General features: G+C 38.0%; 1 protein-coding gene and 1 long non-coding RNA gene across 2 annotated transcripts in view; one reads left to right on the forward strand and one right to left on the reverse strand.

Moving 5' to 3' along the window:
* Positions 1-2,359: 2,359 nt before the first annotated feature.
* LOC108362435 (E3 ubiquitin-protein ligase CHIP-like) overlaps positions 2,360-26,864 on the reverse strand; it is a 144,964-nt gene continuing 120,459 nt past the window's right edge. Inside the window, exons 3-4 of the mRNA XM_017615403.1 lie at positions 2,538-2,679; positions 2,360-2,486 (exon numbers count right to left, since the gene is read on the reverse strand). Of these exons, the coding sequence (XP_017470892.1) occupies positions 2,360-2,486; positions 2,538-2,679 (269 nt within the window). The remainder of the gene's footprint in view (positions 2,487-2,537; positions 2,680-26,864) is intronic.
* On the forward strand, positions 7,629-25,157 carry LOC108362434 (uncharacterized). The gene is made up of 3 exons (XR_001847467.1): positions 7,629-7,891; positions 22,539-22,543; positions 25,147-25,157. It is a non-coding gene; the product is annotated as an uncharacterized LOC108362434 (long non-coding RNA).

The following is a 26,864-nucleotide window of genomic DNA, read 5'->3' on the forward strand; positions in this document are numbered from 1 at the left end:
TGAAAGTGTGAATATATTGCTATTGTCTTCGCAAAATTGTCCTATGTAAACCCCAAATTAGAGCGCTTTCACATTAAGCGCTGATTATACTTGCATTGTACTGCAGCCCATAACATGAGTACTGCCACATATCGAATCTGTTTAATGGGCTTTGCATACAAGCGATTGTCCGACGCAGCGCAAAACAAGGCATGACAGCGAAGTCTAGAGAACATTCATTTTTCGCTGTGACATTTTCAAAGAGCGATGCCACTCTCATTCCACGCATTAGTCTGTTCCAGTACCCATCAGATTTACAGGAATTACTGAGAAGTCGTTCTTGTACATACATTTTGGAATATTTATAGTCGAAACAAAGTCGATTATAAAGTTAGTTGCCGCCTTTTCATTGAAAATTATGACAAAGATCAGCAACTAACTTTAGTGTCGACTTAATTTAGGCTATGAATAGGCATTCTTCTGTTATGACCTCCTAACTAAGTCCTGGAGTGCTAGAACAGACTAGCTGCACTGAACAGCTTATTCTGGGAGACTATAAATAAATAAAAATAAATATAGCAAGCTATAACGTCTTTATCTTCGCCAGAATAAAATACCGAAAGTATTCCGACAAAAGTGTGCAGATCAAAGCAACGCGGAATCGCTTCGATAAGCTGAAACTACCGACGAAAAAATTTCGATTGTATGTCATACCGAGTAATGTGAAAAGGCTCTTAGTTGACGGATTTCCCCAAATCCCTTGAGTTCGTAACGCTGGGTTGCTAAATAAACGCTCAAGATGACCAAATTACAGTGCAATTAACTTTATTGTACAACAAAAACCTTATAATAAACGCTAATGAAATAACAACATTTACAATACTCGTTAAAGCAACTCCAATACTCTACAAAACTTGCTAACACAATTGATCTGTATTACAACTGACTTGTAGCTTGCTGATTCATGGCTACTCTAGAGAATTCTGCCGTCTATCGTACATTCTCTCGCTGTTCGCAGTGTTCCTCCACTTGACGTTTCTTGCTGTCGAATGCTCTACGTCTTTCATCAAACATTCTGCCATTTTCATGTTGTTCGCTTCGCGTTGTCGCAGTATTCGCCACAATACTATGAAATCTCATTTGTATTTATTCTGTAATCAGCGTGTCACTATAATATTGCTTCCTGCTGTTTCTCACGCCGCAGTCCGTTGGCTTTTTTAACCTTCCTTCTTTCAATAAAATGCACACGGCTTCGCAACTATGCGCTGTGCTGTGCTTTACGAGCGTTACGCCTAGTGGCGCCGTTAGACGAACCAATTCCCTGCTCTGAACTACCGCTATTCAATTATCGCCTTACTGTGCCGAACGCACAAATTCTTGCCGACCTCAAAAAAGCGGTAAAACAACGCCTGTCCTTATGGCCACTACACCCACCCTACTTACATGCGTACATTGCCGTTTCTTGTAGTTTCCCGCTCGTGTTGCGAACTCGCACCGCTACTGCACTGCCACTACCGCTATTTTCCCCGTTAGGCTTGTGTACTGAAAATTTGTCGATTTTCCTCGCATTGCAAGTCCGCGTTGGTGAATTTGCAGTCTACGTACGTTGCTTTAAAATTGTATGTGTGTACGCAGCTTTTCGCGAAGATGTTTGCTATTAAGAACGATGCTATTACCGCATACGTTTTTTCACGCCAACTTTAGCGCACGGTGATGTCAGCGCCGGCTTTGCTGATACCACCTAGAAGTTTCGCACACGCTTTTCGCAAAATTTACTTTAATTAACACGCCATTTCTACAGTGGATTCGTATCTCACTCTGACACCAATTTGGTGGGACCAAGTACTCCCAAATAAATAACAAAACACTTTTTAAATTGAAATTTGAGTTTATTGTACAAAAGCTGTCATCGATTCGCCAACAGTTAGCGGGTGGCGAAAAGAACGAACTCAATGAGGTTCAACCAAACTCGATATCGTCTATCCGTGCTAGCTAACTTTGTTGTTGCTTTCACATGCAAAATTCTTCTTTAAGCGACCGGAACCCAAACGTAGCGAGCGAGAAGTGGCGAATCGATGACGGCTAAAGTTTATAGTTTAAGTATCTCCGTTTAATGGTGGTTGTCAGCTCGGGTTGTGGTCGATGAACAAGTGTTATGTACGGTTACTTATAGTTTCCATTTGTCTTCTGTTTCGTTCAGTCGGGGTTGTAATAATTAGTGTCCCTACTACATGTTATTTAGAAATAGACAGCTAGCTTATATTCATTATCTAGGAGACTATTGCGTTTTGTTGTGGAACTCACCATATACATATGTACATACATATATAGCCGTATTCTTTTTTCAATATATTATTATTTATGCACTGTTAAAGTAAGACTATGAACAGGTAATACTTACGCACTGCTGCTCGATTTCCTGCTGCTTCTCTCTTAGTTCATGATCGGTCACATTGTCATCAAGTTTCAATCCTTCCAAAAGCCTATCCATATCTTCTTTCATGAGTCTAGTAATAAGATAAATGTAAATTACGTCAGACATGGTTCAGCAAACATACTTATTTAAATAACTTTGTAATTCGATTTCATGACATATGCGCTTTTCTTCTAGCAAACTCCATCGTTTTTTTCGGGCTAGGCGTAACTGTGAGGTGATGTCATCTCCAAAATTCTGTTTTTGTTCTTTTGATAAATCGAAAGCTATAACGAATAACGTATAGTGCTTGATTTCAGGTTTAATATCTAAATATTTCAGCTTAATTTCTATGAAAAATATGTTAAAACTTGAGAACCTTGTTGCGGCTCTGTACTTTATTGACAAATGCGGTTGTATGCGGGGAGAAGGAAAGAACGCTATCAAAGGTAACTCCTAAAATTTCCGGATTGTTCACCGTCGGAATCGGCGTGTCACCGACGTAAATGCCTAGTTGAAGCTTGACCTCCTTCGTCCACGTACTGCAGAGCGTCGCCGTTGATTTCGTTGGAGGGAAGGTGAGGCTTCTTGCAGTAAAGAAGCGAGAACATTCGGAATTCGAATTCCATTCCCAGACGCCAATATCAAACAAACGTCAAAGTATGAGATCATGGAAACTCTCGAGATGTAGAAGCCTTCCTGGATATAGAGGGCGCCTTTAACAACATCATGCTGGGCGCGATAAACGCAGCACTGACGGGCCTGGGCATCAAATCGCGCTTAGTTGCGATCGTAAACCAAATGCTGATATCGTGCTGGTATCGTTGACCAGGATCGTAGAGAGGGGCACCCCGCAAAGGGGAGCCCTATCCCCTCTATTATGGGCCGCATCGGTAAACTCACTGCTTTGTGGCATGGAAGGGGGTGGCTGTAAGGGTATTGCGTATGCGGATGATCTTGCACTAACAGTAAGTGGGAAATTTCCACAAACTCTATGTGACATTATGCAGGTAAAACTGAAGGAAGTCGAGAAGTGGACAAAAAATAACGGATTAGGGGTAAACCCAAGCAAGACAGAGCTTGTACTGTTCACAAGAAGGTACAAAATCCCCTCATTGATAACACCAAGGCTGGCACAGACCACACTAAAATTAAGCGAATCTGCTAAATACCTGGGGATAGTCCTGGATAAAAAATTAAGCTGGACTCGAAACACCGAAGAGCGGGTGCGGAAGGCCACGGTTGCCCTATACAGCTGCAGGAGAGCAATCGGCCAAAAATGGGGTTTAACCACGAAGCTAGTGCACTGTATATACACCGTCGTGGTGAGGCCCATACTTCTGTACGGGGTAGTGGTATGGTGGCCAGTGCTGGAGAAGAAAGTAAACAGTGTTAAATTACAAAAAGTGGAGAGAACGGCCCTGATCTGCATTAGTGGTGCTCTCCACACAACACCTACTATGGCAATGAATACGATCCTTAACATCATACCCATAGATATTATGGGACGACAATACGCTGCGTTTGCAGCGCTAAGACTACAGGGGCTTAAAAGCTGGAAAACGGCTCGTTGTGGTCACACTACAATTCTGAGAAACCGACAACTACCGAGTACAACGGACTACTGTGTACCAAGGCTCACTTTCAGTAAAGGTTATAGCGTCATGCTACCTAGCAGAGAATCATGGCTCGAAGGAGTTCCGGGGCCTAGAGATGCCATAAGATTCTACACGGACGGCTCCAAACTAGAAAATAGGGTAGGCGAGGCGTCTATTCCGAGAAACTGGGAAGAAAAAGATCATTCCGACTACCTGACCACTGTAGTGTCTTTCAAGCCGAATTGGCAGCCATACAAGAAGACGTTGACAGCCTAAAACTAGCTGTTATGGCCACTACGGAAATATATATACACTCAGACAGTCAGGCGGCCCTTATGGCGCTTGACTCTGTCACTATAAACTCGGAAACAGTTGTCAACTGCCGCAAATCACTTAACGTGATGGCGGAGCAGTTCGCTTTGCACCTGGTATGGGTACCGGGGCACAGTGACATACCAGGAAATGAGAAGGCAGACGACCTTGCAAGGGCGGGTACTTCCTCTCCACTTTCACCAGCCTGAAAGAGGATGGGTATGCCACTCGCTTCCTGAAAGCTCTTACTAAGGGAGAACTTCCTTGAAGAAGCGGCCTCCAGATGGGAGCGCACTGAAAACTGTAATACAACGAAGCTGGGATGTACGGAGATCGAGGGAAATTCTCACTCTCAATAAAGGCGATGTCACTGGCCATTGGTCTGTTCACACGACATATCCTGATAGGAAGGCACGCAGAACGCCTCGGGGTTAGTCACAACGACACTGCAGAAGCTGCCACGACGAAGAAGAGCCTGAATCAATAAGGCACTTACTATGCGATTGCCCAGCACTAGGCAGGAAAAGACAGAAATTCCTAGGTATAGGTCTTCTAGACGATATAAGCGCGACTGCTAAGTTTGCAATACGGCAGTTGCTAAGGTTCGCAGACTCCACGAACTGGTTTAAGGAGTAGGGGTCTTTGGATCCATGTGGTATCACAATGGGCCCTGATCGGGCCTAAGTGTGCTGGCGCCCTCTGGGCCTAGCAGCCACTTCAACCTAACCTAACTTATTCTTGTAAGAAGTTGCCTGTTAAATTTTTTTCATTATTGACATTCATTTTATTGATTATGAGAGCGTTGATTTAATCAATGTTCACCAAATCGAAAAATATTTTAAGTGGCCATCGGAAGTTTCTGAGAACACTGATTACAAATTACAAATTTAGTACACCAATACTCGGGCGGAATACTAACGTAGCCCCGCGATTTCCGCACCAATCCGCGAAAAAATTCGTGCGCATGGCAGTAAAGCGCAGAACGCAACCGTCGATAAATTTAATGCAGAAGGCTTTCCTGGGACCGTACCGCTCAAACATACAAAACTGTCAAGGTATCAACGAAAATATTACCGTGGTCTACTATATTTGGGGTGTAGAGCAGGTCGCCTCCGCGTGATGCAGCCTGGGTAACGCCAAATGGCCAGCGGCCTCCTCGGCCTCTAAACTTGAACGGTAACGACCCTGGCTTCGTCCTCGGACTATGATTCTGGTAAAGTTTTGGATTTGACGATCCCTGAGCGGGTGGTTGTGGTATTAAAACACATAAATATGTTGAGGTGACACTCAGCAGAATAATACTGCAACTGCCCCCGTCCCGTTACAACCTGGCAGGCCTCAGAGTACGTTCCTATTTTCTTCGCCGTTAAGTTGGTCGTATAGGTGCGGTTGAGACGACTCCCGTTGTTGTGTTGGTCGGCTTTGAACTCATGACCCCATTAAGGCATGTCTCAACCCTCGCTATAGTCTTGTTCACAGGTAGCTATGGGACCATTTAAAGTCGACTACACGCTCGGGTTTCGGATAGCGGCTCTTAGTGGGGACCCAGTGAAAAACCAAAAATTATGAAAACCAAAATAAACCAAAAAAATTTCGAGCGGTGGCGGAGAGTCAAAACTGACCCCCAAAGCCGGCTCATCTGGGGGGCTCACAGCCCCACCCTCGGTAAGCGAGGCGAAACCGCCTTGTTCTATCGATTCTACCTCGGGGGGGGGTCCTTACCGGACAGTCGTTCGGGAGGTAAGAGCGCGTCGAAGCCGACGCACGTAAACGCTTCTGGGGTGCAGGTGCTGTCGCAAACGACGGTAGAAGTGCCGAAACCGGACTCCGCGGGTGCTTGACGGAACCGCCGGCACCAGCGTGGGCTCCTCACCCAGTTTCCCAGCAAGAAGCCTTCGGGAATGCCTAAACTGCAGGTATCGTCGGGCCGAAAGGCTTACTCCGATAGGCGCATAGCTACCAAGATTTCGGAGCGCTATGACGGTCAGGATTCTTCTCAGCTAACTGCGAATCATTTGAAAACGCTCGAATGGGCCAAAGGGGTGCGGTGTGGCCTGGAGGAGTGGTGAACTAAGTGCCCGACTAAACGAGTCGCGAGCGCGTCCTGCTGGTCCCAAGAGGGAGAAAGCTCCCGCGCTAAAAGACCCAGGAATGGGGGTGCACCTACCCTGTTCTTTGTATAAGTCTGCAGTGTATCTGGTGGGGGAGATTTGGGAAGGCGCCAAGCTGGAAGCGGGGGACGAAATGGATTTGCCTGCCCGCACGCGTGCCCATGTCTGGCTCCCAATCGAGCCCTCCGTACAAGAGGAGATATTGCAAACCCTCCGTCAGTACAACCCACAGCTGCCACGTACTGAACTGGGTTATCAGATTTGAGAGGTCCGAGGTGTCGCATCGGCAAGCGCTGACACTACTCAATGCGGAGTCTCTCGGCCCCCTCGCTGAGTCCAAGGGAGCCATTACTTATGGATTCGAAAGGTAGTCCTCAGGGTATGCCAATCTGATTCCAGGGGTGATGGCTCTTAACTTCCTGAGGTGCCGATAATGTATGAGCCCGAGGCGGAGGAATCCCCCATGACCTACCTCCATGGTCCATGGTTCCTCTTGTCGGAGGCCGAAAGCGCTGGGTATGCTCTCTAAACTACAACAGGGCGGAGGAAAAGAGGCTCTTAACCCCGTATTATGACTTCGTACGATGCAGGATAGATGCTTGCATTCTGTTATTCTCTATTACGAATCGATGATGTGCCGATAAGTAACTTAGCTGATTTGTGCTGGTTCACAACGTAAAACGAAAACAAAAACTACAGCCATTCACAACTAGGGATGCAAACGATGCATCGATATTTTTGAAACATCGATAATATCGGTTCAAAATTCGATCTTTGCTATCGATGTTTACAATTTCCTAAAATCGCTAAATTGACGATACATCGATGCCAGTTTCAGCGATGTTTTAACATCGACTTTAGTGTGACTCAGACTTGAATTTAACTTACCCATTATGCTCCTAAAATATTTTGGCTGGCTATGAATTTTATTAATTATTCTTTTGGGAAAAATTTAGAAATTCCGAGTGTACTCTTTATCTTTCGGTATAAAAAATGCTTACTTAAGAATTAAAAAAGACGGGATTCCCGTTAAAATTTCAACGAAATTGGGGCTTGGAACTTTAGGCTCAGCGAACTTACGACGGCATGCATTTTTATTATATTTATAGGAAGGGCAAATGAATGGTAAATAAATACAGGGAAATACATCCATATGTAAGTATTTTTCTAATTGAATTACAGAGAGTATTAATTTAAAAGTATTAAATTTTCCTTTTAATGTGATTACAACATAACTAATTTGGAAACATCGGAAAGCATCGATATATCGCTGTTTTTCTGGCGCTGTATTTTAGCATCGATGTTCATGTTTCCGATGCATCGAAACATCGATGTATCAATGTTACTCCCCAAAACTTGCATCCCTATTCACAACAATACATCTGTCGGGCGTATGAAAACGATAATACGAGAACTGATTTCATACGATACGCTTGCAAGCGTTTATCGTCTATCGTAAGAAAATTAATAATGGGGGGGTTAGCCTCAGTAAATGAGGACGTTGAATTGGCGTGGCTGGAGAGGACTTTGGGGAATGAAGATCCTACAAATAAACCTCCAACACTCTAAGTCGGCGTCCGCAAATCTCCTTATCCACCTTAAGCAAGGCGGAGCCGACGTAGTCCTGATCCAAAACCCGTGGCTGAGAAGTATCGGCATCTGCGGTATCAGGACGCCTAATTTCAAGTTGATGGTGCAGAAACTAACAGGTAGACCATGATCCTGCATGCCCAGAAAGGAATAGAAATTTAATTTATTAACTTTATCTAATTTCAGCATAGAGGACATTGTGACTGTCAGCCTGGGGGCGGCGCCAGAAAGCTCTGGATTATATCCGCCTCAGGGAAGCCAACTCGTGGGGAATTCCCCGATTTGCGGGAATTTCAGTTTGTGTGGGGAATCAGGGAATGGACCGTTTTTTTGTGGGAAAATTCAGCTCGTTCAATTCTAGTATAATAAAGTTTCAAATGGAAAAAATTAATGTTGATTTTTTATAATTTTGTTTGTCGTATTTGCTTTCATATAAGGAATAAACATAATATATTTTCATATGGAAGAAAACCGCAAAAACTTCGGCAAAAAATTCTAAAACGAAAATTTTTAGACACTTGAAACTTGCACTATATTATAATAGAATTGAGTGGGCTACAAAACGGCGTCAAAATATTTCTAGAAAATCGAGTTAAAAAAATCGAAATTTTTACGAAAGTTTGTTGAATATTGCATAAAGTTTCAAACTTGGATTACACGGTGTTTTTTAAAGAATGAACTATATTTTTATAAAAAAAAAATAACACAAATTAAATAACAAAATAAAAACAATTGGCGCGACTAAAATTTTTTCGATCACTGAATGTGTGTAAATTTTATATAAACCTTTTTTATTATTTATTTATCAATTTGTTTTTTTTTTTTTAATTCTATGGCCTACAACAATTATATTCAACAATTTTTATTGAGCTTGAGACCGTTTTTAATGTAAAACTTATTGTGGAAAAGCAACAATAATGTGAAAAAATGGTAGAAGTGATAGCTATTTCGGAAATCACCACATTTCGTCATCACACTTCTTTCAGTAGGATTCGAACGGACAATCCCTTTGACTCAGCCAGTTGCCTACGCACTGTGCTAAGTTCGCCTTGTAAATGATCGTTGCTTTTTTCCCACACTTTTCATTTGTTAAGCCAACACAATCAAGCGCAATTTACACTTGATCATGTGGTATTTGGTTGTCTTGGTTTTTGTTAATAATTCTATTTTAAGAATGTTTAACTTTTAGGTGTGCTCGCCCTTAAGTTATTTGTTTTGGTTATTTTATGGCCTTATAACAATTATCAAGCATGTTCTGCAAATCGTACGATTTCAAATCGGTACGATTTACAAAATCTATTTCGGAGAATTTATAACAAAGTGGGAAAAATTTGGCGCTAAATCGACGGATATAACATAAATGACGTGTTTTCAGCAGTTTCCACATGAATCATTTAATACTTTGATTACAAATATACAACGATACTTTGCAAATTGCGCCGATTTGAAATCGTACGATTTGCAGAACATGCCTGTATATTCAACAATTTTTATTGAGCTTGAGACCGTTTTTAATGAAAAACTTATTGTGGTAGAAGTGAAAGCTATTTCGGAAATCACCACAATTCGTCATCACACTTCTCTCAGTGGTATTCGAACCGACGATCCCACTGACTCAGCCAGTTGCCCACGCACTGTGCTAAGTTGGCCTTATAAATTATCGTTGCTTTTTCCCACATTTTTCATTTGTTATGCCAACACAATCAATCGCAGCTATTCCGCTGCAATTTACACTTGATCATGTGGTTGTTGGTTTTTGTTAATAATTCTATTTTTAGAATTTTTAACTTTTGTGCTCGTCCTTAGGTTATTTGTTTTTGTTATTTTATGGCCTTATATACAAATGAAAATCTGGGGTAAAAGCAACGATAATTTACAAGGCGAACTTAGCACAGTGCGTAACCAACTGGCTGAGTCAGTGGGATCGTCGGTTCGAATCCTACTGAAAGAAGTATGATGAGGAAATGTGGTGATTTCCGAAATAGCTATCACTTCTACCATTTTTTCAAATTATTGTTGCTTTTCCACAATAAGTTTTTCATTAAAAACGGTCTCAAGCTCAATAAAAAATTTTGGATTTATTTGTTAACTAACATTATAAAAGTTTGATTTGATTTATGAATACATTGGTGAATTACATTTAAAAATAAAATAAACAGAAAGACCAGCAATATATAAAAATACATTATATTTTTGTGTTTTTTTTTATAAGGAGATATTTATGGGTGGGAAATTTTACGAAATTTCGAGCAAAATCGGGGAACTTCATTGTCGAAATCTGGGAATTCTCAAAAATGAGTGGCCACCCTGATCCGCATATATGGCGCATGACGGCGAGGTGGAACCACCTCCACCACAGCTACGTGAAGCTATAGCCGAAGCGAGGCGACAGAAAGCCGATTTAATTATTGGTTTTGGGTGCGAATCCGCGGCACTCGTGCTGGAGATGCTCAGACATCAACGCAAGAGGTGAGTCACTTCTTGATTATATCCAAGTAGGACTTAGGTATTTGTAATAGAGGAAACGAACCACTCTTTATCACAGCGGCTAGGCGAAAGGTCCTTGACCTTACCCTAGCCTCGTCTTCTGTAATATCCCGTATTTCCGATTGAAGGGTTCTTAATGACCACTTCTTTTCGGACCATAGGTACATTCAGTTTTCTCTGGACGAAGATCGTCCTCAGAGTATCCCCTTTTTAAAACATAGGAGAGCAAACCAGGGCCTCTATAGTAAAAAACTGCGGGAACTACTCCCAGAGGCCTTCAAGAGAGCTTAAGCACTGAAGGCTCGATTGATGATGTGATGGAAAAGTTTACATCAGCTTGTCAAGAGTGCCATCTAAAGCTCATGCCCGCTGAGCGGGCCCGGAGGCGAAGTCCGACCTAAGTGACGGACGGTGGAACTCTCATAACTCTACTCGTCGAGCAGGCGCCTGTTCAACAAGGCCAAGAAGAGTTGATAACACTCCGATTAGGAACTCTATAAGGACGGATAGGGTATCTATAAGTCCGAGATAAGAAAGGCCAAAAGGGAGTCTGGCGAAATTTCTGCGAAACCGTAGAAGTTTGTAATGAGTCATCTCAATTTAGGCAAATCCTCGCGAGGAATCCCGTACCCTTGGGATACTTGAGATACGAAGAGGGCAACTGGACGTTGAGTGGAGAGGAATTGCAGAAGCTACCACTTGACACTCATTTCCCAGCAAATTCTGCACCGTGTGAATCCACCGGTTTTGGAACGGACGACTGCCTTATCCTCTCCGGTGAACTACTGGAGAAGCGCCGACTGCTCTGGGGAATTGACACTCTCAAGCCTCTCTCTACGCACGTATTATTTGCAGAATTGTAAACTTTGCCGCATAAACGCTGCGCAAATTTTTTATTTGCAAATAACTAAGTCATGCGCAAGACGTTGCTATTCTTATAGCGTTTTCGTCTTTTTTTTTCTTGTAAAGTGAAGCTGTTCGGACGTGCATACACTAAGCTCTGTACCAGTGCCAAATTCTTTATTTGGTTTGTGCGAGAGTAAAGTTATAACTTTTTATTTTTAATCTTACTCGGACACTTTAATAATGCCTTGTTCATGTCGGCAAAAAGTTGAGCGTGGTCAGAATAAAATTCAGTGCTCTAATTGTAAGGAAATTTTTCATTTGAAATGTGTTAATTTAACGCAAACTGATGTTGATTTCCTACGTAAATCTGACAGTGCATTTTATTGCTGTAATTGTGCCAAAAGGCGCATAGATTCCACTCGGAATTCGCCCCCACTACATTCCGCATCTACATATTTAACGAGTGTGGGTAACTCTCTTTCTGCCGATGCGCAATCCGATCATCCAGAGAAACAACAGAAGCCGGCTGTCTATTCGACTGTAGCTACAAAAACACAAATCAGCGAACAACCGAAGTGCGATAAACTGCAATCAACTATCAATGTTGTTCTTAGTGAAATGGTTAGCCTCAGATTCGAGAATGTGCGTTTGTTTGCTTTATTACAGTCGATGCATGACGACAAGAACATCTTGCTCGAAAAAGTCGAAAGTCTTCAAACTGATATTCGTGCTATGCAGAGCATGTTGAGACATAACTTTGCTTCTCCTGCAGTGAGTGTTGGCGCTGTTGATTTGCCTATTTCTAATGATGTACACGTGACCGCTGCTGCTGATATCTCGCCTGCAAATACTCTTAGCAATTGCCCTCTCTCTACTACTGCTTCTCCCGACGCGTCTACTTCAAACGCTGTCGCTGCCGCTGCTGCTGCTGATGTATCTATCGGTAATTCTCTTTCGTTTCTGTCTACTGCTACGCAACGCTCCAACGCTTTGTCAAATGAACGAACTAATGTTTTGTCTAAGAAACCCGACGCGTCAACTTCAATCGCCGACGCTGCCTCTGCTGCTGCTGGCGGTTCGTCTAAGAAATTATCTCATTCTGACGCTGTTGTTCTTGGCGCATGGAGGGGGGTGGCTGTAAGGGTATTGCGTATGCGGATGATCTTGCACTAACAGTATATGGGAAATTTCCACAAACTCTATNGCCCTATACAGCTGCAGGAGAGCAATCGGCCAAAAATGGGGTTTAACCCCGAAGCTAGTGCACTGGATATACACCGTCGTGGTGAGGCCCATACTTCTGTACGGGGTAGTGGTATGGTGGCCAGTGCTGGAGAAGAAAGTAAACATTATTAAATTACAAAAAGTGGAGAGAACGGCCCTGATCTGCATTAGTGGTGCTCTCCGCACAACACCTACTATGGCAATGAATACGATCCTTAACATCATACCCATAGATATTATGGGACGACAATACGATGCGTTTGCAGCCCTAAGCCTACAGGGGCTTAAAAGCTGGAAAACGGCTGGTTGTGGTCACACTACAATTCTGAGAAACCGACAACTACCGAGTACAACGGACTACTGTATACCAAGGCTCACTTTCACTAAAGGTTATAGCGTCATGCTACCTAGCAGAGAATCATGGCTCGAAGGAGTTCCGGGGCCGAGAGATGCCATAAGATTCTACACGGACGGCTCCAAACTAGAAAATAGGGTAGGGGAGGCGTCTACTCGGAGAAACTGGGAATAAAAAGATCATTCCGACTACCTGACCACTGTAGTGTCTTTCAAGCCGAATTGGCAGCCATACAAGAAGACGTTGACAGCCTAAAACTAGCTGTTATCGCCACTACGGAAATATATATATACTCAGACAGTCAGGCGGCCTTTATGGCGCTTGACTCTGTCACTATAAACTCGGAAACAGTTGTCAACTGCCGCAAATCACTTAACGTGATGGCGGAGCAGTTCGCTTTGCACCTGGTATGGGTACGGGGGCACAGTGACATACCAGGAAATGAGAAGGCAGACGACCTTGCACTTTCACCAGCCTGAAAGAGGATGGGTATGCCACTCGCTTCCTGAAAGCTCTTACTAAGGGAGAACTTCCTTGAAGAAGCGGCCTCCAGATGGGAGCGTACTGAAAACTGTAATACAACGAACCTTACATGGCCAAAATGGGATGTACGGAGATCGAGGGAAATTCTCACTCCCAATAAAGGCGATGTCACTGGCCATTGGTCTGTTCACACGACATATCCTGATAGGAAGGCACGCAGAACGCCTCGGGGTTAGTCACAACGACACTGCAGAAGCTGCCACGACGAAGAAGAGCCTGAATCAATAAGGCACTTACTATGCGATTGCCCAGCACTAGGCAGGAAAAGACAGAAATTCCTAGGTATAGGTCTTCTAGACGATATAAGCGCGACTGCTAAGTTTGCAATACGGCAGTTGCTAAGGTTCGCAGACTCCACGAACTGGTTTAAGGAGTAGGGGTCTTTGGATCCATGTGGTATCACAATGGGCCCTGATCGGGCCTAAGTGTGCTGGCGCCTTCTGGGCCTAGCAGCCAGGTTTCAAAATATCATGATTATTCGACTGCTATGCGGTACACGACTTTCTTTCTTTGCCTATCAGTAAATACGAGTATAGAGGGCCAAAGGCTTACAAATGCGAGAGCACACAACGTACAGTGGGCTGTTAGAAAAGAATGGTGACTCCGAATTGATTTTGCACACTAGAGAGAGAGGTTTTGGGTTTCGGTCTACTATCGACAGTTTTTAACACTATCGATACTATCGGAAAATTACCACTCTTAGTTTTAAGTCATTTTCCAAGCGGTAACAATATTGTGGCTAATAAATTTATTATACGGGTAAGTATTTTGAGAATAAAATAATATATTTTCTAAAGTTTTCCGTTAAAATATATCAATTTATAGTTATAGTGTATTTTGAAAAACACCCCCAAATATTGGCAAAAACAAATGGTTATTGTGATTTTTAAAATAACTGATCCCTTCATAAAACAAATGCAGCCATAAATTTGTCAAATATTTTTCGTGTTTGAAACATTGATTATTCTATGTTATGTAACAAAAATTGATTACTTATAATATGTATACATACAAGTTTAAAACTAATGGTCATATTCATAAAAAATATAGTAGATTTAAAGAGCTTTATAAATTGACGTTTTCATAAATTTTTCAATATATACACCTTTTATAAAGCTACTTTATTTTTTATGAATAAGGCCATAAGTTTCTTGGTGAAATAATAAAAATTTGTTTCCAGTTTTTGAAAATAATATTCGGCGCTTTTATGGTTGTCGATGTCGACGTCGATGTCATTTTTTCAACAAAAAAATAGCCCTTGTGGGTCCTACTCCAGCTACGCCGACCACTGTATTTTTGAGGAAAGATGTTCCTCGCAAAAATTCTGTGTGTGAGTTAGGCGACTTACGGAAGGTTTCAAGACCAGGACGAACTGCTGTAAGAACAACAATGGCGATCTGGTGACCGATGTCCAGTAAGTACATAAATTATGGAGGGAACAGTTTTCCACCCTAGTGAATGGTAGCAGCACGGAAAGTTGTGGAGAAAAAACCGAGCCCCCAGTCGATGATGATGAGCAATTACGCAGCTGTTTGGATGTTCCCGAGTTAGAATACGTGAAGTTTGAAACCGTGGCAAGTGCCGATTTCAAAAACGGTAGCTTTTCGATTTTCAGGTAGGTTTTCGATAAGGTTCTAGATGAATGATTATATGTATTTACATATATAAAAATCGATTGTATACATATTTATACATACTTACTAGTGTTCGCCGAGCGGTTGAAATTCAACCGCTAAAATTAAGTATAGATTATGTGAGTAGAGTTGAGGTGAAATAACATTAGTTGGAAAGGGTTAAGTGGAGGGGAGTTTAGCTTAGTACTTAGCATATCATAATATTTCATAGGATAACATGACATACCATAAGATTAAATAACATAACATATGTAGCATAACTACGGTGACCATAAATATGGATTCAAAATGAAGGACAATTTTTCAAAAATATGCCTGCATATATTTACGTAGTATAAAAATATCAAAAGAGTATTTATGATTCTAAATTCTTAATACATTTTAAACTTTAAAAATGAATCACGTTTTCTTCATTGACAATAATCGTTTTTTACATGAATATTTATAAAAGTATAGTAAAACATATTATAATTACAATAGCTTACACGAAAAGTGAAAATCTTTAAAAGATTATTTTATATGCAAATTTTGAGTCGTTCAAAACGAAAACAATACCCTTCTTTTTTTGTTTTTTTTGGTACTTTTCGCAGTTATTTGTCAAAAATCGACGTAGTGAATCGACGTAAATGACGAGTTACAAAATGCCCCTTACAAAAATATATAATTTGTGCAGATTGCGCTCCATAGCATCTACATTTATAATCCGATTTTCATTATCTTTGGCCCAAAGTTTACTGTAATGATATATCTTCTTTATCGAATTTTTTAAATAATGAAAAAACATAATCAAATGAAACTGCGTATTTGATTGAAAATCTCACTTTTTTCGCCTGTAGCACTAATAATTTTGGTAAGAGGCACATCAATACCCTTCGAGCTGTAAGTCGCTTACGTTAATTTGCAGATTTTTTCATGAGATATTGAAGAAAAGCTACGAAAAGTACCAAAAAACACTTTTTTTTAAATCCATCCATAATTTTATATAATTTTAAAATAACGAATAAAATGCGGGACAAATGCAGGACACTTGGAAAAAATCAGTACATTTTCGGGTTTTTCAGTTTTGAAAAACTACGCAGGACCGACCTTTGAAAAACAGTACGGTCCTGCAAAAAACAGAACGGATGGTCACCGTAAGCATAACACACCATAACATAACATCGCACATTCTTCAGTTGTATCTCCTTTTTTATCCCTATCACATTCTTCCTCTCTATCTTTGTCACTATCGTTATTTAAGTTAATGTTATTTAAGGTTATATTTATGTATCTTCATCTTCATCTCCATCTTCATCTTCATCTTCATTGTAATAAAATGACAAGAAATGTGTTGTGGCGCAGTCGAGCGCTTATCGAATATTGATTGCTCTTTATTAATTATTTCTTTCCTAATTCATACAAATTTAAACTTAATTAATTCTATGTTTTCTTATTTACTATAATACATATTTATTATACTTCTTACATACTAGTCTTACAAACACATGTATGTGCAGCCAAACACTTATGCACATACATATGCACATTGGCTTAGCTTAGCAAAATATGCTTATGGGAGAATGCAGTGTAAGCAGAAATCGAGCATTCAATAATATCTGGTGTGAACCACAATTTGTTTGCATTAGCGACATAATAAGTTTAATGCACTTTTGGCGCGTTATGTAGATATGGATTTCTGATACACTACACCTCCTCTCTTTAAAAGAATGCTTATACATTTGTGAGCAGGGATGATAAATAGGTTTTTGAATTTTGTACCAAATGGCCAAAAAAAATACTAAATCAGCCGAAAAAGTACCAACATTTAAAATACCATACATACATATAAACACATATGTTTTTAAATTAGGTAAATATCTCTATTGGTACGTGCATTTAACATCTCCAGTAAAACATGTCCATCAACAAAATTTCCGTGAAATGTCATCTGTTATCTCACAAGAGGAAAATATCCAGTATAGTTTGCAGCAATTTTCATGCTACCGAACAGCTGCTCGAATTTTCGTTTTTATTCAAAAATGTAAACAGAAAAAACACTCCATCAATCTGAAATTCAGGCAACCGGATCACTGTAGCGTTTTCCAAGCAGAGGTAGCCGCAGTACAGGAGGCTTCGGATTGTTTGCTCTCTAGTGTAACCAATTTTATGTAGGCGAATATCTATTTCGACAGCCAAGCAGCTCTTGGATCCTTGTTGATTCGTTAGAAAACGGTGAAGACTGTACTTCCTTATCGACCACATCGGATAACTACGCTATTAAGCTCATTTGGGTTCCGGGTCATAGCGAAATCATGGGTAACTGCGTAGCCGATGAGCTTGCAATACAGGGAACCCTTGAGAAATTGCTCAAGGTCTGGGTGCTCCGCTAATCTCAAGCGGTCTCCTTCTGGACAGATGGACGTTTAGTCAGCTCAGCGTGCGCTGGGCAAAGACCCTTTGGATGCAAGGTGGCTAAGTCCATCTGACCACGTGTAGACCAGGGGCGGTCCAGGGAGCTGCATGGTGAATAGTGGTATGGAATTATCTCAACACCTGATGCTCTAGAGTCCTGCGTTTGCGAAACTAAGGTTCAAGCACCTCGGGTCGCATTCCTTCCAGACTCTCGATGAAAATAGATATCATTCGCTTAAGGAGCTTCGTGGCGAGCACGGAGCGTTTTTCCTACAAGACGCTATATATGTCATCGTCCTGTTCCTACCCTCTCACCCTCTCACCCTTTCCAACTTTCCTATGTCTTCCCCCCTCCTCTTCCCATATAACAGCATACGTATGTTTGTGGAGTTGTACTCTAAGTTATTAATACAAATAAATATATCAAGGTAATCAAAAAAAGCGTACAAGTATGTTTATTAAGTGCACCTAACACAAAAACTTTACAAAAAAACGGTTACGTTTAACGCAATCGAAGTTTCACAGAAAACATTTTGCAACTGTGTGTTGATTGTAGCAAGTCTTTCGTTGTTAAGAAACACCACGTATTTACTTCTATGAGGTAGAAAAAGATGATATTTTCATCCACAGAAATTTAAATTTCTGGTATACACAATGGTATTGCGAGAGAATTTTGCATAGCGCTGTATTTTGACAAAATTGTATCAAAAATGTCGATTTAGTACCAATGTACTTTTGGAATTGAAAATGTATGTTATGTTTATGACATAACTACAAATTACTTTAGTTCGTTTACTTTACATGAAAGTGTTTACGTAATTGCTGAGTTTCTTTTATTTATTGTGTGTCTTTTTTTCATTTATTTGTTTATTTATTCATGCAGTATATTTTTATGACATAATTAAATGTAAAATCGGTTAAAATTTTTATTTTGGTATGAACGAACATTCTTGTTGAAGCTATTTATTTATTCGTGCAGTATATTTTTGTGAAGTAATTAAATGGAAAGTTAATTCTAAGTTTTGTGTTTACGCTTACACACTGAAATGTTCTTATTCTAGCAATTCAAGCCTATTTTTATGTATTATGATTTTCTTATTTTTAGCACTTAAAGTATAATAGTTTTTCTTATCTATATTTTCTACTCTATAGGGCCCTTTGTATTTACTATCTAATTTATAACCTGTTTCGTCTTTAACTAGTACTAAATCTCCTATATTTATTTCCTTACTTAGAGTATTTCTATCATAATTAATTTTTTGTCTTTCCTTAGCTTCTTGCACTAATATTTTAGCTCTTTGCTGTGCAATTTGTAACCTATATTTTATATCTTTGTCGTAGGCAGGGTTGCGACTTTGCCAAATTATTAATAAAATTGGTAGAAAAAACTCGGGTTGGTAAAAAGGTCATATATGTAATACTTCTATATTGCTAGGACATTCAAAGTACATTCCCCAACATCAGAGTGCCGAAATATTGAAAAAAGAAAGAGAGATCCGATAAGAGAATGTACTCAATATGACAATTTTACTTTTCGAAATTCAGATGTGGTTTCACAAATTTTAATTTAAAAACAACTCTGATGAAAAATTAACTAAAAATAAAATTTTTGTAAATCTATGAGAAGCGCTGCGGCCGTTGGTGGTGGCAGAGGATAAAAATACCAGTTAGAGAAGTACTTGGCATCAGTTGGAATCGAATAACGTGCTTTATTGGATTCGGCCAACATATAAAGTACCACACCACTTTATGTGCAAATAAGTTTTGTCTTTGCTAGGAAAAGATCTTCTATCTTCCAATTTTCCATATTTGCAAATAAGGAGGATCGGAGAAATTCGTCATACCGAGCCCTAACCGCTAAAATAATGTACATATATATATATTTTAATTTACTTTTTGATGCAGGTGCTCTAAGAGGCATTAATAATAATAATAATAATATTCCAACGGTTTTTACCCTCCATTCCCGCCCCTCCGCACGAGGTGCGCAGTCCGCATGACGTACGGAACCAGTATTTTCAATATTTTTCACTTTACGCAAGACCAGCGAAGGCCCTTGTCATCATTAGTAGCGTCCAGAATTCTTCCCGTCAAACCAGCACATTTCAGATGGTAAATACCATCACACAGCCAGCACGATAAGTAGCGTTCAGAATCGCTTTTAATTCGGCAAGTATCAAGATCACACTTCTTATTGAAAGATTTATGTAATACACTCGTTAATAAAAGACAAACAAAATAAATTATAACAATTAAGGAGCTGATGTAAATGGCTTTAAATAAATGTAGCGAACAGTTTGAGTATCACTGTAATTATGACACTTAATAAACGCAACGCAAACAGCTGTGACAAGAATTACTAGAACAAATAAACAAAAATAGTAGAACAAATGTGCAAAAACAAAATGAAAGTTAACTACAAAGGATACAACAACCATGATAACAACAAATGACTCGGCAAAATTAAAATGTATGCTAGTGAAATTTAATTAAATTTACTTTAATATAAAACCAATAACTTTCACTTAGCTTCAATTATTTCACACTCTGATGCTCATAAGCACTTTTTATCACTACTTTAACACAGAATTAGCACAATGAACTTAGTAAGTAGAAAGCCAAAATCAGAGCACAATAAAGTACAACCTCACAGCTTGACGTTTGCCTAGTTTATGCATGAAAATTAAATATTGAAAAAAGTTGTCTTACTTCATTTCGCGGCTACGGTTCGATATACATTTCAGCGTGAAGGAAACATGAGACCGTCAAATTTGTGTTTGTTTGTTGAATTCCCTGGATCGGCCCTGTTATGATATGGCACTTCATTCTATGTAGTAGTTTACAAATATACACGTATACTTCTACAATCACAAAATTTTCAGAGGCTGTCTTTCTTTGATTTCGAAACTCATTGCGATCATATTGTACTAGCAATATAGAAGAATTACATATATGTAAAAAGGTAAATTTTTTCTCATTTTGGTAGATTTTTGTTAAAGGATTTTACTTAAACTGTGTTCTATTCAAAACTCATTTTGCTGGAATACTGCGGAGCTTTTGATTGCCTAAATATTTTAAATGATTCTTCAAATAAAAATAAAAAAATGAACAGGCACGTCATTACAGACTATGATTGTCCGCAAAAAAAATTTTAAAAAATCAACGCCGGTTTTATAAATGGCAGTTAATAAATTAAAAAAGAAAAAAAGACACAAAAGTCCGGTGGCAAAAAATATTTAAATCAACGGGAATTTTTAGGTTGTTGGTTAAACTAAAATTCAATGGACTAAAAACTGTAAACCCAAAAATGTTTTAAAAATTCAGAGAAAAAAGTTCGAAATTTTGGCGCTAATGTGTTAAATTCTTCTATATATGCATATTCTATGGTATATGCATAGATTTAATCCTTGATTTTTATGATTTTCGTTACAGCGCAAACAATATTCCTTTACAAAAATAAAATTACAATATTTTTAGCTGAAAAACATTGTGAATATTATAAAAAAATCACCAAGCGATTTTTTGAGTCACTGTATTTGTCTACAATAACTCCAGTTCTAGTTTTTTCAATTGATAAACTTTTTGATTTTAGTTGAAGGAAACCGCGAAGATGTCATAAATATGACCTCAAAAACAATATCATTGGTTAAACAAAAATTACCTACTAAAATTTTTTATTGAAATAACTAAGCAAAGAACAAATCTATAGTTTTTATTAAAATAACTAAAAAAAATGTTGGTAGATATTTTACAGATTTTTTTTAAATAGATGGTAAGTATATATTTTCGTCAGTGGCAACCCTGGTCGTAGGCCTCATAATTGTATACTGGGCTAACTATGTTTTCTTGTAAGAATTCGTAAGTCAGAGGTGTTTTTCCAAAAACTAGTTCGAAAGGACAGTAACCATGGACTGAGGAAGGTGTTGTATTGTAACAATACGAAAAGTATCTAAGGTATTCATCCCAATCTTCCTTGTTAATGGATATGTAGGAACGCACATATTCATTGAATGTTCTATGACTGCGTTCAACCGTGCCTAAAGTTTGATGATGGTAAGGTGTTGAGGATTTATGCTCAATTTTTAAAAGTTTACATAATTCTTGAAATAAATTATTTTTATATTCGGTTCCCATATCTGTTATGATTGTTTTCATACATCCATATATTAGAATGAAGTTTTCGAATATTGCTTTAGCAACTGTTTTTGCGTGTTTGCTTTTTATTGGGATTGCAATTAAATATTTAATCATAGTGCATATTCGTTTCCATTTAAAGATTTTGGAAATGGTCCAACTGTATCGATCTATACTGTATCAAAAGCTTTTGGAGGTCTCTCCGTTATTATCATTGGTTCTTTCAGGAGTGTATTGATTTTATTTTTCTTACAGTTAATGCATTTATTGGAATTTTTTATATTTTTCCAGCAATATTTTTGTTTTATTTTGTTGGTCGTACGATTGATTCCTGGGTGGCCACCATTAACAGGATCATCGTGATATTTGTGAAGAATCTTTTTAATTTTTTCAATATTTGTCACATGCATAACCTCCGGAGTTAATGCAATAGTTAAGTTTTTGAGAACTTTGGTACCTATTTTTATAAATTTATCTAATCGAGTATAATTAAGCAATTTGTCTCCTAAGGACAACTGTATTTTTACAAGTCCTAAATTGCCGGCTTCTTTCATAAGCCTGGTAAAGAATTGTCCTAAGTCAATTTTCACCTCAACAATTCCTTTTTTGAAATATAATTTCGGAGGATCAAAAACGAGCTTGACATGTCTTTTAACTTCATATTTATTAAGCGCTTCGTATATTACAGGGTTCTCATTGTGACTTCTATTTTCTTCTTTGTTAATGTTACTACTATTTGTTTGCTTAGTTTCCGATCTTGTCGTAACTTTCATTATTTTTCATGCTTCTACTGTAATTTCCTTAAGGTTTTTGATATCTATGCGCGATACTGCGTCTGCTATATAATTTTCTTTTCCAGCTATATACTCCACCTCAAAGTCATATTCTTCCAAATCTAATCTAACTTTAGTTAATTTGGAGGAAGGGTTTTTCATTGAAAAAAGGTATGTTAAAGGTCGATGGTCAGTTTTAATTAAAAACTTTCTACCATTTCAAAATTTGGTACAAATCTTCGGTAATAGTTACAGAATGCAACCAATCGTTTGACTTCGTCAGCAGTTTTGAGAGTTGGGTAGTTTTGAATAATTTCTAATTTATTTGGATCTGGTAAAATTCCTTTGCTTGTGCATTTATGTCCAAGAAAAGTAACTTCTTGACTAAAAAATAAACTTTTATCAGGATGTAACTTCAAATTATATTTTCTGCAAGCTGAAAATACATCCCGCAGATTTTTCATCATATGCTTTTCGGAGCATTCTAATACTACCAAATCATCCATATATAAAAATGCTTGTGAGGGCTTAAGACCTGAGAATGCTAAAGTCATCATTCTTTGGAAGGAATTGGGTGCTTCTTTTAAGCCATAGGGTAATCTTTTGAAACGATAAATGCCATCGTCTGCTGTTAACGATGTAACATCTTTAGAATCCGGGTCCAATTCTATTTGGTGAAAACCGGACATTAGATCCAAACATGAGAAGTATTTTGCTCTTCCTAATTGATCTAGGATATCATCAATTCTTGGAAGTGGAAATTTATATGCAGTTAATTTTTTATTTAATAATAATAATAATAATAGATTGGCGCTTACACATATGTTAGTGTTTGGCCGAGCTTCTCCTCCAACTTGCGGCGTGCGCCTTGATATTGTCACACAAAGCGGAGGGACCTACAGTTTTACGCCGACTCCGAACGGCGATTGTATTTTTATGAGAAGCTGTTTTTCATGGCAAAAATACCCTCGTTTGCCATTGCCTGCCGAGGGACGTCCGCTGTTAAGAAAAACCTTTTTCTACATTTTTTGCGATGTTGCTTTGACCAGGGCTTGAACCCAGGTGCTGGTGAGTGAAAGCGCGCACTGCTTACCCCTACACCACAGCTGCCGACGAATTTTTTGTTTATTTACTGCTCTGTAATCAATTACTAATCTCCATCTTTTTTCTTTGTTACCTGGTAGTGATTTTTTAGGTACTAATAGGATGGGGCTATTGTATTCTGACATAGGTGGTTCTATTATATCATCTTGAATTAGTTTATTTACTTGTTTATTTATTTCATCCTTGTGAGCCTGTGGTAATCTGTAAGTTTTTACATAAACTGGTGTTTCATCTTTCATATGTAGTTTTTTGTTTATAAAAATTGTTGTCAGTAATACGTTCCGTTTCTAATGCAAATATGTCTATGTATTCTGCGCACAATGAATTTAGTCTCTCTAATTTTTCTTTACTATTATTTTTATTTTCTGAAGGGTTTTTAATTAGTATGTAGTCAGTTAAATTTTCTGCTTTTACATTGTAATTTTGAATAACTGCGTTTTTGTCTGTGGTGTTTATGATTCTAACAAACGTTTGATATTTATTTCCTATGGCGTTAGCAATAAAAATGCCTTCTGTTAATTTTTGATGGGGAATAAAATTTCAGAATTGTCAGTTTTTATGTTAATTTGTCGAATTACTTCTGATCTAGCGTATTGTGATTGTATTGATAGTTGGCCTATTTTTCATTTGAATTATTATATTTTCTGGGAAGTCGTAAGGTCTCAATATTAATCGATCTTCATCCTTTAGATAATCTAAAATGCAATTATATTTCTTTATAAAGCCTAACCCTAGAATTCCATCGCATGGAATTGGAAAATTGTCCTCTACTATATGAAATGTGTGTCTAATTAAGATATCATCTCCTTTTAAATCTGCTTTGACTGTACCTAGAGTGCTTGTTATTCCTTGACTAATGCCCTTCAAATCTGTTATTTGTGAATTATTAATTGTAATATTACTATCAATTTGACCCTTTTTTATAATTGATATGTCTGCTCCTGTGTCTATCAAGAGAGTTGAAATTGAATTATTTAACCCTCTAGTAGGCTGAACCGCCTCCAGACGGTCGTTAACTAAACACCTTTTTAGTGCTCCTATAATAACACTGTACAGCACTCGGCTGGGTATTGGACCAAACCAACTTTTTTAAAGAGATTGAGTCATAAGTAAACAAAGTTAGTTCCCCGTTTTTCGAAGTTAGCCTCCGAAATTGAGATATGGGCCTTCGAAGTTCGAAATTGGACCTTTGGTAAAAAATTATTTTTAATTATTGCATGTAAAAAGCAAAAAAAGTAAAAATACAGACGTGGTCCGCCTTTTGCTCTTATTTATATGGTATATAAATTTTTTTGTGAAAACTAATATTACAGGAGCTATAACGGGTCAAAGATCAGATCTTCAAAATATGGAAAACTTAATGCTTCAGACAATTTTGAACTGGTTTTTAAAGGATTCATATCGTTGTAAAGGCGATTTAACCCCCTTTATTGTGATATGCCTATTTGTATACTTCGTACATAAAAATTTGAGAAAAAACACATTTAAAGAAAAAATACCTTTTTTGTATAAAAAAAATATTTTAAACAAAAAGGTTACTAACCCGTTTTTAAACAATTGGTATCTTTGTGAAGGTGATTAAATCTCCTTTCTTCTGATATGCATATTTGTATACTTCGTACATAAAAATTTGAGAAAACTACATTTAAAAGAAAAATTACTTTTTTGTATAAAAAAATATTTTAAACAAAAATATTACTAACCGATTTTTAAGCAATTCATATCGTTGTGAAGGTGATTAAATCCCCTTTCTTCTGATATGCATATTTGTATACTTCGTACATAAAACTTTGAGAAAGAACACATTTAAATAAAAAAAATCCTTTTTTTATAAAAAAAACACATTTTAAACAAAAAAATTACTAACCAATTTTTTAAAAATTGGTATCGTTGTAAATTCGGTTAAATCTCCTTTCTTCTGATTTGTATATTTGCATACTTCGTACATAAAGGTTTGAGAAAAAAACACATTTAAAAGAAAAAATACCTTTTTTTGTAAAAAAAAAATATTTTAAACAAAAAGATTACTAAACGATTTTCAAACAGTTGCTATCGTTGTAAAGGAGATTAAATCCCCTTTCTTCTGATATGCATATTTGTATACTTCGTACATAAAACTTTGAGAAAGAACACATTTAAATAAAAAAATACCTTTTTTTTAAAAAAAACACATTTTAAACAAAAAAATACTTACCGATTTAAAAAGGTTAGCATCGTTGCTAAGGCGATTAAACCCCCTTTCGTCTAATATGCATATTTGTATATTTCGTATATAAAAATTTGAGAAACACTTAAAAGGAAAAAATACCAATTTTTTCTTATAAAAAAAAATACAAAAAAATTACTAATTAGTAATTCAATTGAATACCGTATTTAACTAAAACAAATAATTAATAGTGTTTAGTAGGGATGTGCCGGATATAGATTTTGCCGGATAACCGGATTCCGGATATCCTGTAAAAAATAACAGCCGGACTCGGATATCCGATCGGATATCCGGTAGACTGCTGCCTTTAATAAATTTCACAATATTGTTTTGTTGCCGGCTCGAGTTCACCTCGACCTCCGCACCGTTTCTGATGCTACAGAATTTACCACTTCTAAAACACAATTACGCACACATCTGTGCGATACTATCGCAGTGAAAAATGGCATCTTATTAACAAACAAAAAACAATCTTCATCAAATTCTTTGCTTTTGAACAATCAAGATGTTTTGTTTTCTTACGTTAATTTTTGTTTAAATTATACAGAACCCGCCTATTAAGTTTTTTCGTTTCCGAACGCGTAGGTCTGCAATTTCGGCACGACGAAATGAAGAGCTGTGAATAGTGATAGAACGATACGAGTAACGAGTACAGAATATCGATACTTTTCATAAGTACTGAGTAGTATCGAGAGCTCAATACTTTTTCACAAGTACTGAGTAAATATCGCGAATGCCGAAAAATATCGACGAGCTAAGAACTTTTTAAGTAAATTTTTTTTTTAAATTACCCAATAAATATTGTGACGAACGTTCGAATATTAACTTCAATATCCAATATGAATGTTATGAAAATGAACATAAAGCTCATTTACTTTACGAAAACTCGAGAAACACGCCTTTAAAGTTTTTAATTCACATATCATAACCCTCATGCCAGAAGCATGAATGTGCAAATTTATCAGTTTTGAGTTATTGGGTTGACTTGGGTTATCTTTGGATTTTCTATGTTATACCAAACCCCAGAATATCATGCGTACACGGAAAGAAAATACTTTTCAATTTTGTTTGCCCAAATGTAGAGCTAAGTCTCGCAAAAAAATTTCGAACTTGATTTCCCAAAATTTTCTTTTATACACATTCATGTTTATGGCATACGGGCGA

Source organism: Rhagoletis zephyria, unplaced genomic scaffold, assembly GCF_001687245.7.
Source record: "Rhagoletis zephyria isolate East Lansing unplaced genomic scaffold, Rhagoletis_zephyria_1.1 Rzeph_scaffold_01009, whole genome shotgun sequence".
Lineage (NCBI taxonomy): Eukaryota > Metazoa > Arthropoda > Insecta > Diptera > Tephritidae > Rhagoletis > Rhagoletis zephyria.